General features: G+C 35.6%; 1 protein-coding gene across 1 annotated transcript; it reads left to right on the top strand.

The window, feature by feature from the left end:
- Positions 1-1882: 1882 nt before the first annotated feature.
- Positions 1883-16351, top strand: LOC124358882 (probable small nuclear ribonucleoprotein Sm D1). Its single transcript, XM_046811121.1, has 4 exons — positions 1883-2044; positions 12739-12815; positions 13972-14169; positions 15938-16351. The coding sequence occupies exons 1-4, from the start codon at positions 2031-2033 to the stop codon at positions 16018-16020; spliced, it is 372 nt and encodes a 123-aa protein (XP_046667077.1). The 5' UTR covers positions 1883-2030; the 3' UTR covers positions 16021-16351.
- Positions 16352-19165: the final 2814 nt, after the last annotated feature.

Genomic DNA, 19165 nt, shown 5'->3' with positions numbered 1-19165 from the left:
AAGAAGGGGGATGTTATGGATGTGTGTAATTATCGTCCAATATCGCTCCTACCAGTGGTCTCAAAATTCATTGAAAAACCATCTGTAACCAGCTGATTGACTACCTTGAGACAAATAAGCTTCTGGTGGAGAGACAGTATGGTTTCCGAAAATCAAAATCAACCAAATTGGCTCTTATTGACTTTGTGAATTGTGTCATTGAGGCAATGGAGGCTGGTGAGACTGTAATGGCTTGTTTTGCAGATCTCTCAAAGGCCTTTGATTGTGTCAATGCTGAAATTCTTATTGACAAACTTTCGGCCCTGGGCGTTCAAAATTATGCCAGAGATTGGCTTGCCTCATACCTGTCAAACAGGTATCAGGTAGTTGAAATTATGCACAAAACAAAATCCAAAATCAAAACCTTTCAGTCTAAGCCAGAATTGATCCTAAATGGAGTTCCACAGGGGTCAATTCTAGGTCCCCTTCTTTTTTTGATCTACATAAATGACATCACAAATCAAATTCCAAAAGAAAACCTTTACATTTTTGCAGATGATACCACTCTTGTGACCAAAAGTAGGGATTGTGAAATTCTTGAATTAGAATTATTTCACAAAACAAATGTACTAGCCCAATTTTTTTCAAAAAACAGTCTTAAAATGAACCCCGAAAAAACAAAATGCATTTGCATCCAAACCAAACAAATGAAAATTTCAAAAAAACTTTTGGACTCCATCCTTGTTCATTGGTGACACTGAAGTGGATATCTCAGAGTCATCTGAGCTGCTAGGAGTGGTGTTGGACGATGTTATGGACTGGGGCAGGCAGTTGGGAAAAGTCGCTGGAAAAGTATCCAAGGGCACCTTTGTTCTTAGGTGTCTCTCTGGACTCAATAACTTAGACCTAGTCAAAAGCGTATACCACTGCCTGCTTGAGTCACACATATCCTATTTAATCATCCTCTGGGGTGGCAAAACAACAAATATCAAACAGATTTTTACCTTGCAAAAAAGAGCAGTCAGAGCTATGCTGGGTTTACCGCCTCTGACTCACTGTAGAAATCTTTTTATTGATTTAAATATCCTAACAGTACCATGTTTGTATGTCTATGAGTGTGCAGTGTATATTAAAACACAAAATCTTGAATACCAAAATGATGTTCACTCGTATAACACCAGGCATAGAAACAATTTTGCTGTATACCATAGGCTTACTATTTTTGAAAATAACCCTAATTATTCTGGAAACAAAATTTTTCAAGTTCTGCCTTCTAGTGTAAAAGATTTAAATTCTATAAAAAAATTCAAGTGTGAGCTAAAGAACTTTTTAGTCTTAAATTGTTTCTACAGTGTAGAAGAATTTTTTGAATTTTGTGAGGGCATTGTACCTTACCCACCCTGACCCTTTCCTGGGGCAGTTTGACCTGCAGAAGCCCAGTTTGGGCCAACTCCTGCGGAATTGGAAGTACGAAGTAAGTATGTACGAAGGTCTCGTATTGTCCGCTTGTTGAATCACCTCACTATTTGGAATTGATGAATTCAACCTTTTGACGTAAATGAAAAAGATTATGGGCTCCAGAATTGGAAGAAAGATCGCTTTAGATCAATTGACGCTAGCTCAGATGATAACGACGCTAGTGATGACAGATGATAACAAACTAGAAATACTTTATAATAATGCTTTAAAACCTGCATATCGTCCATTTCATGTTAAATTTAACAAAACATTGTATTAAAATAACGAAAATATTCAAGAAAGTATTATACACATTGCTACCAATAAACTCTCACTGCAACAATTTGTGCTCTGAATGGTGGTTAATCTACTTACTCTTCAATATTCTTTTAGAGAACACACTCATTTATAATCTGTGTTATAGAGGGAACACGAACAGAATCGTAGTTTTAACGACAAAGAAAAAAAATTGACAAATTCATTGCCGGTAGCCATTCTGTGCTAACAGTTCTGTTTGGTTAAATTATATGTGGAGATTTTGTTATAATTAATATCAGAATTTCTAGAATAAGATATTCAGCAGTACAGCAAGTATGAAGCTAGTCAAGTAAGTTACATGTATTCTTAATAAAACATTATATTACCCTATCCTATTATCATCAAGACCTAAAATGTGATACACCAATTTTAGTTTCAGGTATGAGTGATCACATTTATATGTAATTGTCTATCACCCAATTTATTTTGTATCACTAATGAAACTTTAAATTACCACAAATTTGTTCAGTTTTACTAATTTTGAATTGATTCCTATTACCAGTAGCCTATCTTAGTTTCAGAGATATTTGTTGTTAACTTTTCATGATTTAAATTAAATGTAAGGGCAGAGACTGATGTTACAGAACATTAATCCTGACTAGTTAATAACCCTCAACCCAGACTACCATTTTGAGAGACTCTGTGAAATTTTATTCTTTCATTGTGACCACAGTAAGCTGCTGCCATTCCCCCTGTATTTAGTACCTCTCCCCCACCATGTTGACTCACAGAAAATAATCTTTTCAGCTGCAGTATAATAAGTGGCGGGTAGGGTAAGATAAGGGGACCCGGTTTTTTTATATCCAAGAATGTAATCATCGATACCTAATATTCGCATCTCAAATCCTAGACTATTGATCGATATAAGAGTATCTGTAGTCCTCAATAACAATCATGTTTTAAATTAAAATATGAATTTAATATTTACAGTGATCAAACAAATTATTATAACCAAAATTATGAAAACTGAAGACAAAGATATTTTCAATAACTTAATAAGTTACTTATGTAAAATTGAAATATTACCTTATGTGTATTATTTGAAAGTGTTTACAGCTGTTAATATAGATTATTTAAGTTAATAGTTCAAAATAATTAATCGGTATCGATTTGTTATATCGATGGTTATGATTAAGTAATATCGTTTGCCAATTTTGATATAAAAACCGGATCCGCTTATCGTACCCTACCCTAAGTGGCCACCACAAAAATTGAATCAAGTATAGATATTAGAAATATCTAAACTGTTGAATATAATAACATTAGACCTACCTATAGATATTAACAAGTGGCAGCTATTTTTATTTTACGGAATACCAGTATTATTTAAGTTAGTATGAACATAAAAGCTTATAACCAGGGTGGCTACCCAACTGGGAATAAGCCGGGAATTTCTCTGAGGACCGGGAAAATTTAAAAAGTAATTTTTCCGTCTCCAAGAACTTATAAAATCAAGACATAATTTGACAGCTTCTTGAATCAAGAACTGAATAATCTCAAAACATCGTATTTAACGCGACGTGGTTTGTGAAATTGTGAATGAAGATCGACATATGTTCGTGAGCTACATCTGACACCAGTTGATGTAAGGTTACCACCACAAGTGTGGTGAGTTTTGGTTAGTTCTACTCCTGTACCGCAGCAAGCTTTTCCCCCCCCCAAATTACATAAAATGCATTGGACAATTAGAATCGGCCGACCGATCGTTTGGGACTTCGTCACAAAACGAGTGGTACGATTTTAGCCGCAGAGCGGTAGTAACCGCAATACAAATGGGTTTTGTGTATTTAAGTATTATTCAGTTGTCAAAGTGTGGTCTCCGGAAGAAGTTATCCAACTCTTATTCTCGAGTGAAAATAGTGTTTTGAAAAGACACGCGTTACATAGATAGCACAGGCCTCAAATGTACAGTGTTATAAACAGGCTTAAAGTTGGGTTTGTTGAATAGTACAATGTTTGACGGTTTGATAAAAGGTCTGGGATTTTTACTAAGCTTGATAAGATGTCTTTTGGAGAAGAAAGTAGTGGGTTAGTTATAACAAGTAACGTCAAGAAGGGGGCTTTTGCGGCCTGTTGCACAGCAATGACGGAATGCTTAGTGGTGGAGAAATGTGGCCGACAGGAGAAACATTTAATGTCTAGAATTGGCGACGGATAAGCACCATAGTGCGGTACTGCCCTGCCGCTCATGTCTGCCCATGGCTTTGTTGAGTGTTCCCTATATGTAATTAAACTTTAAGTCCCAGCTAGATCCATTGCTCACAGCTTACCGCTCATATCGCAGCTAAGGCCTCTGTAGGTCTATGAACAATTGCTCCTCACATAGCTATTAAAATTTCAATTATGAACATTGCCGAGACATCACTGCCGTGTGTGAACAGACTTCGTCTTGACTTCCGGAACAGCCAGCATTATAACTGTGACAGTTCTCATGAGTAAAATTGCTTATCTCACATTATGTTACAGGTTGGTGGTTGCAATTTGTATTTGTTGTCTTGTTGTTTCATAGTCCTTGACTATAATCTAATGATAAGTTACTGATGGATTCTACATGTATTGGCCGTTGTTAGTGGGATATATTTGGAGCCACGATACTTTCATGGGACTCTAACCAGAGCCAACGATGAGCATATAGAAAAATTATGCATGCATTTCAGACTCTGGGAAACATATGTGAATATGCGTAAATTGAAGGACACAGGATTTTTCCCGACATTTGCCATTGTTTGTTGAAAAAAAAAGTCAGTAACACTACGTTTCGAGATCTGCAATCTGATCTCTTCTTCAAATAACTAACCTAATACATAATTACAAACTAAAAATAAACAAATTATACCAAAGCGTTGTGACACGCTTAAGTCAGGAATCAGAACCACCATGTTATGTAGCAACTTCACTAACTCTAAAACATGCACTTAATAAAAAAACTATACACAACACTAATCATTAATACTGAACTACAGAATACAGGTTATAATTTAATGTCAATGGTGGTTGGTTGAGCAGAATATGTTGACGTCAAGTTTGTGATTTGCCAGGTCGGCTTTTAACCTCATAGATACCATAATTTTATATAAAAACCTGTTTACTGTACATGTAGTTAAATTACTTGTTGTGCAGTTGGTACCATTGAATTGGCCAAGATTTTTTCTCTCAGCCAAAACGCGTGTTATGCAATTCAATATATTAAATCTCCAAATTAATAGTTTTTTCCCCTCTTTTGTGGTATTGTTAGTACCTGTGTATGTTGTTTACTCTTAGCAAAATCTTGGTGCGGCTTCCGTGGCTGTTGGACTTATGAAATAATGAATTCATCGTGTTTAGTCTATGGTTCTGCCAGGCTTTCTACAAATGATTGCAGTGCCAGACAGATTTGATTTACTGTGGACTCTTTCCCGTCCTTGTTGGGATGATTGTGACACAATGTATTAATTTTAATTTTGAATTAAGTAATAAACATTCGTCCTTTCTCACTGTGTAATCAAATTTCAATCGTACTGAGCGGTGAACAACAATTTAGTGAAAAGCTTAAATCTCACTGCTGTAAACAATTTAATTTTGTACGATTTCTTACGAGATAGAATTCACAACACACACAGACTGGAGTCACTTCACCTTAACCAAATTTTGGATTTACCAATGATCAGCGCTTCTTCTTTAAAAGGCTTGAGACAATTGTAAATTTGTTATGGAACATTCACAAGCTTTACGAGCTATAGACAGTTACATCTCTATTCACAACCCCTGGGGAGACTTTAATGAGCGGCCTGCACTTGTTATTTAATTGTTATTATCGAACTATTCTATATTATACATTAATCATACGAAACAAGAATTGTAAAACATTAAAACTAAGAGAAATACGTTCCAATGTTTAATAACACAAATTTAACAATAACATTTCAAAATAACAGATCCAAGTGTGGCCTAGACTTGCAAATTAAAAATACGATACAGTATTTATAATTGCACGGATTGCAGTGAGCTAATGCTTTTGTGAAGGCAGTAGCCAAACCCACATGTATAAGTGCATTTTCCTTTTAGTGATGTTGCTATGGTCACAACTGCTCAAAGTTCATAATTACATGTCCAGCTGTTGCATTCCACGCAAGTTAAACCTCAACAAGTTGCTCCTTAATGTTTCACTTGTAACTCAACTGCACATAAAATTTATGCTTGCAATGTTTTTAAAAATAAAACTAGGGACTCGGATGGACGCAACATTGTTCAGTTTCCCTTCAAAGAAGATCATTCCTTTCTTGGATCATCTTTACCTTCTGTGGAACAAAGACTTCACTCCCTTGAGCGCAAGTTCTCAACTCAACCTCAATTTTCAATGCTATATCATGATTTTATCTCAGAATACCGCACTCAATGTCATATGACACTATGTCACAATGTCGATTTAGTGGCTCCTCTCTATTTCATACCTCACCATGGGGTTCTGAAGGGACAAATAGAACACAAATTTAACAATAACATTTCAAAATAACAGATCCAAGTGTGGCCTAGACTTGCAAATTAAAAATACGATACAGTATTTATAATTGCACGGATTGCAGTGAGCTAATGCTTTTGTGAAGGCAGTAGCCAAACCCACATGTATATCTAGAAATTTATCACATAATTTTCTCATATTCATCGTCATTTTCAAATTCTCAACAAATTAGTTACTTCTTGCTTTATTGTTTGCATGACAAATGACTGTAACTAATAAGTAGGAATCGTATGTTTTGTTAAATAAATTGTAATATCGAACTATTCATTTAGATAAAAAATATCAAACAATTTTGATAAAAACAAACAAATTAAGAATGTAGGCCACTTAAAGTCCCCCTTCTGTCAGCACTACTTTGATATAAAATGGACGCAGACCTACATTAGAAATTAGAAGTATTCCGCGCCAGTAGCTCAACAGAAACACTAGTTCACTTTTTACTGGATGCCACTGAAGCTATTAATATCTTAAACACAGAATGTTAACAAACTGAAGATGCCTACATTCACAACTCTGCTCGTGTTACTAAATCTATACACACACCCTTTCACTCACAACACGAGCCTTTGGAGCCAAAAAGAGTGCATTTTCCTTTTAGTGATGTTGCTATGGTCACAACTGCTCAAAGTTCATAATTACATGTCCAGCTGTTGCATTCCACGCAAGTTAAACCTCAACAAGTTGCTCCTTAATGTTTCACTTGTAACTCAACTGCACATAAAATTTATGCTTGCAATGTTTTTAAAAATAAAACTAGGGACTCGGATGGACGCAACATTGTTCAGTTTCCCTTCAAAGAAGATCATTCCTTTCTTGGATCATCTTTACCTTCTGTGGAACAAAGACTTCACTCCCTTGAGCGCAAGTTCTCAACTCAACCTCAATTTTCAATGCTATATCATGATTTTATCTCAGAATACCGCACTCAATGTCATATGACACTATGTCACAATGTCGATTTAGTGGCTCCTCTCTATTTCATACCTCACCATGGGGTTCTGAAGGGACAAATAGTAGCGAAACTAATCTATGCAGTGTGTTTGATGCCAGTTGTAAGTCAAGCTCAGATGTGTCTCTTAAAGACATACTACTTACAGGTCGCAAATTACAAATAAATATTTGTAAAATAATGCTGTACTTCAGACAACATAGTATTGTTTTCTCGTGCGAAATTCGTTAAATGTATCAGCAAATACACGTAGCTGCCGATGACCAAAAGTTTCAACTTATTCTGTGGAGTGAAAGCTCTTCAGACCCCTCTCTAAACCTTCCATTAAGTAACACCATGACATATGGAATAAATGTTTCTCCTTACCTAGCGACCAAGATGCTTCATCACCTTGCAGATGGCGAAGGTGATTCTTTTCTGCTGTTTGTTGCTTTGTGCAGCTCATCTACTCGCCCAACTAATGTCTTACTGTCAAACATTGTTTAAGAATGTAATGAGATCACAACATGTTCACTTATGGTGTGACTCCTCCATAGTTGTAACATGGCTACGCACTCCACCCTTCTTCTTCTTCTATGGGACGGCCTACTGCCATACACTTAAGTCTCAAGGGCCTTTTGCGCACCCCGGAAGCACACCATGAGGCTCCCAGTCTATGATTTCAGCAGCTCCACAAACCGCCGAAAACAACCTATCAGGTCCTCCTGAGAAAATTCACCACCCTTGTCCAAACCACCACCGACTTGTGTAGGTAATAGGATAGCTCAAGAACTTGTTTGGTCAACATTTGGCATCATATCTCCGGGCTGACAACCCTGCTGACTGCTTTAAGTGACATTCCTGTCGTTCATCTTGTGTACCAACCTCTCCGGTGGACTGGTCCTCATTGGCTTACGTTCCCATATCACGACTGGCCTATCTCAAATTTCGTTCCAGTTGATCTCTCCTCATTGGAAGAAATGAAGATGACTCCTCTAGTCATCCTTATTACTGCTCAACAGAACTACCGATTGGGAACTTCTCTACGCCTTTTCGTGGGACAAACTCCTCTGTGTAGTGGCTCTCATACTCCACTTCATTCACAATTGTTAGCATTCTGAACAACCTTCTTCTTCTATGGGGCGGCCTACTGCCATGCACGCCTCAAGGGCCTTTTCCGCACCCCGGAAGCACACCATGAGGCCTACCAGTCTATGATTTCAGAAGTTCCGCAAACTGCCGAAAACAACCATCAGGTCCTCCTGGGGAAATTCACCACCCTTGTCCAAACTACTAAAGATGGCATACCACTCCCTTGCTATTGAAGGACAATTAAAGAGCAAGTGTTTGGCAGTTTCATCCTACTCATCACACATTCTACTCATGGTCTTCACTCTCCTGCGGAACTCTCTCTCGAGCTTGTCTCAAGATTTTCAGTCTCATCCAGCACTTTGATTTCGCTGACGAAATCTCCGCTCTCAAGAATCAGCATGACTGCTCGACTTTGAGGGTATTCTTCTCATTGGAGAGTGCCTCAACCACTCACTTTTATCCCAGGATTCAACATCTGGTGCTTCTACTGAAGAAGCACTACATTGTGGATCTTCTAGTGCATCATTGCCACAGTACCAATCTCTTATGCTGGACCACAACTCACTCAAGCACTCTTAGCTCAATTAGTGTGGGTCATCAGTGCACATACTGCAATCCGTTCAAGTATTTTCAAATGTATAACATGCTTTAAAAATAAACCACACAACATTTCTCTTTTTATGGGTGATCTTCTCCCCTTATGAGTAACTCCAGTCCGTCCTTTTCGTTCTACCAGAATTGAATATTACGGCTCATTTACAGTAGTCTTTAATTTATTAATCCTTAGGCCCGTAAAACATACTAAGGTTTATTTATGTGTTTTTTTTTGTATGGTTTCAAAGGCAGTGCACCTTGAGGTTGTCACAGATCTTATAGACCGTAGCACCGTGCTTGGCGCGTAGGGAGGGAAGCGAGCGAGAGACTCACACTTCTCCCCCTACATTTCCCCTCCCGTGCCGTCTCGGTAAGACGTATGTACAGTCCACTCTGTTCTTTGCCGGTTCCAAACGCCTTATAGTCAAGCTTACGCATGAATTCTGACAACTGCGATAATTTAATATAATTTGACGTATACTGTTATTTACTCCACATACTATTAGATACGGGGTTTTACAGCCATAATTCTAGAAATAGTTTCAATTACATAAAAGGGTTTTTTTAGCCTACCGGTTTTCATTAGCAAACCCTTGTAATGATTTAAAGTTTTAACCATGTATTTTACAGCACATTCTTACTAATTAAATGTGATATTTAAAAACAATAAAACATCAAACAAAAACTTATAAAAGTGTAAATTAGGCGTTTTACTTAATCGCTTACATTTACAGTTATTTATGTGATACAATAATAAAATCATACCATGTAATTTAATCGCCCAGCTCTTCGATTCCGGACATATTTCCATCTGCGGCATTGCTGTCCTCAGATTCCAGGAAGTCGTCTTCTTCACTTGAATCCTCACCAAGATTGATAACGAAAGATTCGATAACATTTTCAATTGGTTCTTGATTCCCTATAAATTCTAATTCCTTTTGCCTTACATGTTCACATATTTTTTTCCATGTATCAACCGTTATAGACTCAAATTTATCATTTACCAATTTGTTTACTTCATCCATTTTAAAACGTACATTGTGAGCACCAACCTAATTTTTTACTTCAGCCCAGATAAATTCGATGGCATTTAGTTCTGGATGATAAGGAGGTAGTCTAAGGACTACATGTCCTTTTTCACCTAAAAGCTCATCAATAACATATCTTTTGTAGGCTGGTTTGTTAGCTTTTATAATCTCATAAAGTTCTACCTTTAACATAGTGTGTGAATATGGAATATTTTTTTCAAGTAACCATGCTTGCATATCACATTTCCTTGAATTTGAAGTAGGACTTTTGTCAATTTCCACGTTATGATAGGAAGCGTTGTCAATAATTAGAACGCTCCTAGGCGGTAAGTTTGGAATCAGTTTTTCTGTCAACCATTTTTTATAATTTTCATGATTCATATTATCATGGTAGTCTCCTTTTTTGTGATTTGCCTGCCACATAACTAAGCAGTCTTTTATAAAACCCATCTCACCCCCGGCATGTAAAAATATCAGGCGGTTTCCTTTGCTTAACGGGACAGCTAAACCCGCTGTGGAATCATCCGACCAGCCTTTTTTGGAGACGTGTGTTGAATCAATATATGATTCATCTGTATAAATAATTGCACGTTGCTCAGCTCTGTATTGAGAAATCTTTTTCAAAAACACAAATCTTTTGTAGGAAATATCTTGAGTCTCCATTAATATCTTTTTGTTTGTTTTGGTTTTCCTCCACTTGTAGCCCATTCGTCGCAAGTTGCGGCTTACACTGCTTTTAGAGCCTGTAAAATTAATGTCTGATCGCATTTTTTCTTGTATACCTTTTAAAGTAGGAAGTTGTTTTTCAATGAGGTAAAAATTATCCACAATACGCCTGACAACACCCAAATTAAAGTCGTCTAACCCCGTCACTCTTTTAGGCAAGATTCTTTTTTTATTTGGCGTTTCGAAAGATGTGCCAGATTCTTCTACTTTTTTCCTCTCGCTTTTAATCCTTGTCACTGTCCTTTCTGAAACTCCAGTGGCAGCACTTACTCTCGCATTAACTTTCTTAACGTCAATCAAAAACCGGTCAGCATCGGCTTCGGCTTTCATAAATTTTGCTACATTAGATACTATTTCTCGAGTTTGGCTCTTTTTAACCTTATTCACTAATTTTGAACTAAATAGTTCGTTGCCTTGATCAACCATCACTAATTGGTAAAATAATACAACGTACTGTCGCACATAAACAAAACAATCACAATTGTCAGACACTACTAAACAGAACGACCAGCAGAAGACAGACTGGACGAAACGAATGCGACCTGTGACTGTACTGCACCACGTGGCCGGGCGAAGAGGGGGATAGGCTTCTCTACGCATGCGTCAGCCGCACGCCATTCACTAAGCGGCTGTCTATACTCCCGGATTCACAGTCGCTCTCACCTGCTATGTCTCATGCCATGGCCTTTGTATTGACATTTATAGCGATTGTGGAATACACTTTGTGGGAGCTGATGCTACTCTTAAACGCTTAGTTGAGTCGTCTATCACCCCTCCACACTCTAAAAACGCTGTTCAACGGTTTTCTGCTCTTCGTGGGATAAATTTTTCTATAATCCCCTACTGCTCTCTATCAAGGAGGATTGTGGGAGAGCGCAGTGAAAAGTGCAAAATATCATCTCAGGCAAGTTATGGGAGATATACTGTGTTGACACTCACAGAATTTGTTACACTGTCAACTCAAGTAGAAGCCATACTCTCGTTCTCTTACTCCCCTCTTGAGTGATCCTTCTGACCTTACTGTCTGGACCCCAGGCTATTTTTGTATTTGTGCTCCTCTGGATCTGGAATCCATTCTGAAATTTCAGGTCCTGGATCTTGCTTCAAACGGTCGTAAACACTGGTAACTCATCCAGGCTTTTCACCAAAGGATTTGGAAGCAATAAAGCCTCGAATACCTCCAACTGCTTCAGCAATGGACCAACTTCTCAGAAAATAGGAGATCTCGTGCTTGTGCACACTACTTCTGCACCACTCAACTGGCCACTTGCTCGCATCACTCGACTCCACCCAGGAGAAAATGGAATTGTCCTTGTCGTTGAGCTCAAGACCCCAACGGGACACATCACGCACCTTGTGGTGAAGATTTTTACCTTACCTCTGAACTAATTAACTTCCTGAATCCCTCTTTATTTTTACTATGTGTATTTTTTTTAATAAACTTTCTTTATATTTTGTTGAAAACAGTAATGCCGAAAGAGTCAAGGAAGCTGAGATGTTTAGTATTTAAGTTATAATTTAATATAAAAAGCTATTTACTGTACAAGTAGCTAAATCTCAGTTTCATGTATATAAGTAAGACAGAGAGAGCATTACTTGCTGTGCAGTTGGTACCATTGAATTGGCCAACTTATTTCCGCCCAGCACACAATGCAGTGATTCGACTTTCTCTCAGCCAAAACACAGTGTATGCAATTATTGAAATGCCTATAATATGATTTGGTTTTAATAGTTACATCAAGGATTCATTACTCATGAATATCGATGATTAGATTGTTGTGGCCGCTTATTATACTGCAGCCACCCTTTCTCCAGTCTGCACCGTATAGCTCTGGAGAAAACATTGGTTAAAATAAGACTTATTGTCTTGCATTGAATTTTGGATCTGCTAAAACTAATACCCCACTCTCATGTGACAATTTTTTACGGCACAAAAAGTTTTGAAATGTATATTTTTTAAATTTAGGTTTTGATATTCTTTTTCACTTATGTTGTGCTCAGTTAATACTAATAAGCCAGCTGTACTTTCATACTGTAATAGTGTTAAATTTAGTAGATGTGTAAACCATATACAAGCTATGTTGATCCATTATTTTTAAGATTCTTATGTGTTTTAGGTTTTTGATGAAATTAAGTCATGAGACGGTAACTATAGAACTAAAAAATGGAACTCAAGTTCATGGCACAATAACAGGTAAGATTAAATAAGTATATAACATTAATTTTCATTAGTATGTTTATAGGATTAATGTGTTGTAGTCGTTAATTGTATAGGCATTAATTCTCTAACATTCATCTGTTAACGATTGTGAGTGCAATTTAAATTCATGAGAAATTAACATCTTAATATTTATGAAATATAATGTTTCGATCCATGGTGAGAGGGGGTGAGGAAATATTTCATTTCTCATTTGTAAATGGGACAAGAAGTTGCCCTAGCAGACATGCCTTTAACAAAATGAATTCTGTATTCTATATTGCACAGACATTAATTGACATCTATGATCAGTTAATTTTTTAAAATGAAATAGGTTTAATGAATTTTGCTTTGATTTCTTTTTACCTAGGCAGAAGATATTGCTTTTCAGGTGTAATCACACAGGTATTGGGGCTTCCAAAAATTAAAATGACAGACTGTTCTAAAGAAATTACTGTATTTTTTTAATGGAGCTTCTTTTACTTTTTTGATATTGTGTTCACCAACATTGATGCACACGTCTAAACACCATAAACGTTTTGTCATCCTTATTAGTTGTTTTAAAAGTCCTTACATAACAGATTGAATTTTAAATCATCACCATTAAACATAACTCGAGCTGTTCCAAAGGGCTCGGTTTTTGGACCTGTGTTGTTCATTCTTTTCACTTCGGACCTTCTATTGTACCTCAAAGCCTACTGTCATATATGCTGACACAGCACTTCTTGTCATAGGAAAAGCAGCCGAAAGCTTAGATTTCACATCCTTTATTTCAGTCAGCACGGCTAAGGAATAATGTAACAATACTGATTATCGTCTTAATGAGTGCAAAAAAGAATGGGGTACCAGGACTCCCTGGTCTTACATTGACTGAACCAGCGAAACACACTGGTGATTGCTTATCATGAAATGCTCATGTAACATTCTAAATGCAAAATTTATATTCTCCGGTTGACACTGTTGTGTTCAGTACAGTAAGCACAAAATATTATACTTATTAGTTATTTAGTGTTTGTATGCCTAGACCACGAGGTCTGTCTCACCCAGTTAAATTAAACCTGCTCGTCCTACACTATCCAGTTTCTGTTATATGTATAAACTTGCAGTGATATTCAATCAGAATGATTATATAGTTATGATTTATTTTCTTCAGGTGTTGACGTAGCAATGAACACCCACTTAAAGGCTGTTAAATTAACAGTCAAGAATCGACCAACAGTACAATGTGATTCTCTCAGTATCCGTGGTAACAACATCCGTTACTATATACTACCAGATGCTCTGCCCTTGGAAACACTACTTATTGATGACACACCTAAGGCAAGGGCCAAGAAGAAGGATCAAGCCAGAGGTAAATAACATCAGAGTACTTTACTTAACCCTTTGCACTCCTACATCTAAAATTTCAGATGTTTACGAATTGTACTAAAAACTCTGACGTCTGATGTTTTGATATGTAGTGTTTACTGGTTCTATAAATTATTCAAATGCACCTAATTTTTGATAGTTGTAACATATAACAATGTAGTAAAAATTGATAAGAATATCAACAAAAATAAATGGTTTTTTGTTATTCGTATCAGCTTGTTTTCTTTTTTTAATTTAATTTTATGTTGCTTTTTAAAGATTTTTTCACATTCTATTTTTTGGTGTGTAATTTAGACAGTTTGTGTTGAGTAAACATTTTGTGATTTCAAAACTTGTAGTACTAAATAGTAAAAATGTTATTTTTTCATTATGAGTGTTTGCTTACATAGATACTTTAAGGTTTATTTGTTCTGTAAACTCACTAGAACTCTGATTATTATGGAAAGTAACTACTTTTAGACATATTACAGTATATCACTGATATTTCATTTTATGAGGATTTTGTTGCCAATTGAAAAAGTTTCTTTAAATATCGGGATTTTGAAGAAAAAGATATTGTGTGTGAGTACATAGGAATTCAAAAGTAATAACAGTTTATAAGGGACAATGTAATTCTATTGTTATAAGAGCTAAAAGCTCAATTTTTTAAAACGGTGAATTCATAACAAAATAAGATTTTTAGATCAGTATCTATTTTTATATATGAAATGTTATAACAAGCAAAACAAATCATGGGTTTATATACTAAAATAAGAAAGTTATTATTTTAATAGAAAACCCTTAGGAAATATTAAGAAGTCTGTGGGGATTTTCCTAGTACTTTACAATATATATAATATATATATTATATATATACATATATATATATATATATATATATATATATATATATATATATATATATATATAATCATTCTGTTACAAAGGGTTAATTTGAACTGTGCAAATAATTTTATAGACTAAATAAAATTAATGATCAAAATCAATCAGTCAAATTCTTTATAGCCAGTAAACATTTTACTAAATTGCATGGTCACCATCAATTTAAATAAAAATTTGGCCATTCTTTTTATATAAAATTAAGGCATATACAGAAACAACCATTCATCTATAATTTACAATTCAATTGATTCCCACTCAGGTCATCTTGCTATTTCCAATTCAGTGGTATCCCAGTTGAATGCCAAAAACTCACCAGCACTCAAATTCTAGTTGTAGAGCTGTAATGGTTGTTACTTGGAACTGCGAAACTACAGAACTGCTAGTTCTAGAGAACGGTTCTGGAACAGAGCCGTTATCGACATACAACGGTTCCAATTAGAACGGTTCCGTTCTTTCTTACACATCCCTAAATCATGCATTTAATTTTAAATGTCTCTTATTATTTATTTTTTTAAATTTTATAACTGAAAATATTAATTTTACCACGGCTGGTAGATAAAATTGCTAACTTCAAAATTCCTCAACTCTTTGTTAAGTGCACTAAAAAGTAGTCAGATGAGTGGGCACATTGAGTCATTTACAACAATTGTAATCAGCTACTACTGAAAAATGTCAAACTTTTAACGATAATTACATACATGTAATGCCATATTGTTATTTCAGTAGAGTCATTAGTACAAATCTTAGTTCTTTTTGGTGGAAGTATCTAGTGACAATGTGTAAGTTTATTGTACGTGTAAACGTTTGGTGTAATACACTCCTAAATAATAATGTGGTTACAACGATTTACTACTATTTCTTTCTTCCAGGAGCAGTTAGAGGGCGTGGAGGGCGAGGCAGGGGTGGACGAGGTGGCAGGGGAGGCAGAGGTAGAGGAAGAGGACGACGCTAAAGGCATTATTTTATGTGTTTTCAATGTTCTTTGTATGTATTGTATTTTTTTTTAATAAGATGACATTTTATAAGGTCTTATCTAAAGTCTGAAAATACAATTGCTATACCATGTACTCAAAAAAAGAACATTTTTCAAATTTTTATGACTTTGATGGAGTTTTATAATCAATCATACATTTAACCACGTAAAAGATTTGTATTTTAATACATCCAGAGATGATTCAAAAATATATTTACCATAATTAAAACATTTTCTACTTTAGAATAGTGTTTGAATAAGTAAGTGTAAAATGTAAATAATCCTACAATAAATTAGTTTGATTTTGTAACTGTTGTGCATTTTGTCCAAACCTTGTTGTAGATCAAATTATCTTAATTTCTTTTTTGTGTTTTTGTCTGCTTACACTATAAGGTCTGAAAAAGGAATTGAATAGAATTACTTGTCAATGGCAAGTTTAATTATGAGGTTTATCCGTCAACCCACTTTTACTATCTCCTTTGCTTCGTATGGGAGAAATTAACACTCCCAGCGCTAAACCTTATGAACAAGCTCTACATCTTACCACAAGTGCTGATAGTAGAACTGGTAGAATAACAGCATGACACACAGGAGGCCGACAGATCAATTCACTTTCACGGCAATTACTTTTTGCCACAGGTTAAAATTGTAATAGATTTTTTATAATATTTTCTTCTTATTTTATTTATTGTAGAAATTTTCCAGCATTGTTGTTATTGAAATTTTATCCTCCGAAGTTATTTTACACTATTTATGTATTAATTATGTTCGGTATAGAGAAAACCAAAATTGGCAAACCGTGTATAATTTGCAATAATGAAATATAAGCAGCACAGGGATTTAAAGAATGGTGGGCTTTCTGAAATAATGACTGTGACAGTGTGCATCAATAGTAGTGTAGAATACCCAGTTACTATGCACTCGCTCTTGTTACCAGTGGTTCAGTCTGCAACAGCCACCCCACTTGCGTTGCATACGTCTCATACAGCACCTGCAAAACCTTCATCACTTCAACCCGACACATCCTCCACCAGCTTCACGCTCAGCATGTACCCTCCACTGGCATAGCTCATTCCTAAGCCATAGAAAACAAATTTTCCAAATCTCATATATATTCTTTGATCTGATTTACGTAAGATTTAGAGACCCTTAGGAATCAATACTCAGTCCTAATCTTTTTCCAATCTATGCCAATGACATAGGGTCATCATTACTGCAGGGAAGACTTGTAAAGTACACTGATTACACAACACTGTTTCAGCAACAAATCAAATAAAATCCTTGAATAACAATCGTTAATAGTAGCGCCTAACACTTTAATAGCCTCAATCTCCCAGTAAACTATTCAAAATCAAATTTTCTGACTTTTGAGTTACAAACATATTTCAATGACGAGCCAGCCATTTTATTGGATAATAGATAAAGTTGGATGATAGATCAAATTCCTTGGAATGTTCCTAGATCGGGGACTGACTTGGAATGCATGTTAAACCATGTTTGCTCCAAACTGTCCTTGGGCATTTATGTTTTGAGGTCTTCAGCCAAATAATGCCCTGTTCAGGTTCTGATGATGGCATATTAGCAGAAAAGGTCAATTTTTAAAATGCAAAAGCAAGTGATTTAGAAAATAATAACTGAAGTTCAGTGAAACTTGTAAGGAAGTCTGAAAAAAGTTACAACTGTTGACTGCCTAGTCTGTACATTTTAGAGACAACCTTATTTTATATGTCTAAATGTGGGCTGACAAAGGGGCTGAGACATACATGGATATGAGACAAGAAGCGGAGACACCTACTGAACTGGGAGACAGGACAGGTGTTTACGAACGCAGGCAGGGGTTTGTTTTATTAACAAATTGCCAAATTCAATTCAACCCCACTGCCCAAGGCGTTAAAAACTCATTTGAAATGTCTTTTAGCATCCCAAGCATTTTATAGTGCTGACAAGTTTATCACATATGAGCTATTGGGTAACCGTAACTGTAACTGTAAAAGGGAATATTGGCAAAAATGAATAGGGTGTGAGTGTAATTTGTATGTTTTGACTGTTACTATTAAAAGATTATTGATCAAGTAAATGAAGGTAACAAGAGATTTTTATCATTGATCATAGATTAATCTAGAGATATGAGCACTTGAGTGCAATTGTAAATATGTGTATCGTATAAAGAAAATACTACGGAAATTTTAAATATTGGCAAATATACAGTTTTAAATAAAGATCCAACGGGTTCCTTTGTACGTAAAGTAGCGAACATCTTAAGAAAACACAAAGCATATTTTTCAGATAAATTATGATCTAAATTAGCTCCTCATCATTCCAAAATCCCCACTATGTATGGCCTTCCCAAAATCCACAAACCTAGTATTCCTCTCTCCGGCATATCATTAATTCTTGTGATTTACCTTGCAGGGAATTGTCTAAAGTCCTTTTGGACATTTTAACGTCATTGGTAGGAATATCTGACTTCTTTTATACAAAAATTCGTGATTTTGTAGAGAAGTCAAAATTTGTAAAGTTAACTGAAACTGACAAGATAGTAAGTTTTGATGTTGAAAGTATGTTCACAAATGTACTAGTTCCAGAAACTCTCAAAATCATTGAATCACACGTCTCAAAGAAGACTAAACATTAAATGAAAAGATTAAAATGTTTGTGCCTGTAATTAGGGTACTGTTAGAACTATGTACTCAATGCGATTATTTTGAGTTGGAGAATCAAATTTATCATCAAGATGAGGAGATAGCAATAGGTTCTCTGCAGTCTCCTACTCCACCAACATATTTATGGAGGAATTTGAGCAAAAAGTTGTGGTTTTAGCTCAGTTCAAACTGAAGATTTGGTTAAGGTATATGTATGATGCCTTTGTGTTTTTCCTCAGGGATACACAAAATTGAATGATTTTTTGAATCATATTAATAGTATTTCTCCTTCCACCTGCCTCACAATAGAAGTGGAAGTCCAAAACAATGTTCCTTTTTTACATGTGTAATGTGTAAAGAAATAAGGATGTCCTTAAGACTACGGTTTTCTGGAATTATCCAGAGATAATTAAAAAAAGATTCATATATAGCAGTAGTATGTATAGTGTTTAAAATTAATTGTTTTAACGCTTTATTATTCT

This window comes from Homalodisca vitripennis, chromosome 1 (genome assembly GCF_021130785.1).
Source record: "Homalodisca vitripennis isolate AUS2020 chromosome 1, UT_GWSS_2.1, whole genome shotgun sequence".
Lineage (NCBI taxonomy): Eukaryota > Metazoa > Arthropoda > Insecta > Hemiptera > Cicadellidae > Homalodisca > Homalodisca vitripennis.
Note: the sequence above shows the minus strand (reverse complement) of the source record. Positions and strands in the feature narration are given on the sequence as shown.

Excerpts from the sequence above, each read along its gene's own strand:
- LOC124358882 (XM_046811121.1), top strand. Across the intron at positions 12,816-13,971 it reads AGTTCATGGCACAATAACAG|GTGTTGACGTAGCAATGAAC; the intron begins GTAAGATTAAAT and ends TATTTTCTTCAG. Across the intron at positions 14,170-15,937 it reads GAAGAAGGATCAAGCCAGAG|GAGCAGTTAGAGGGCGTGGA; the intron begins GTAAATAACATC and ends TCTTTCTTCCAG.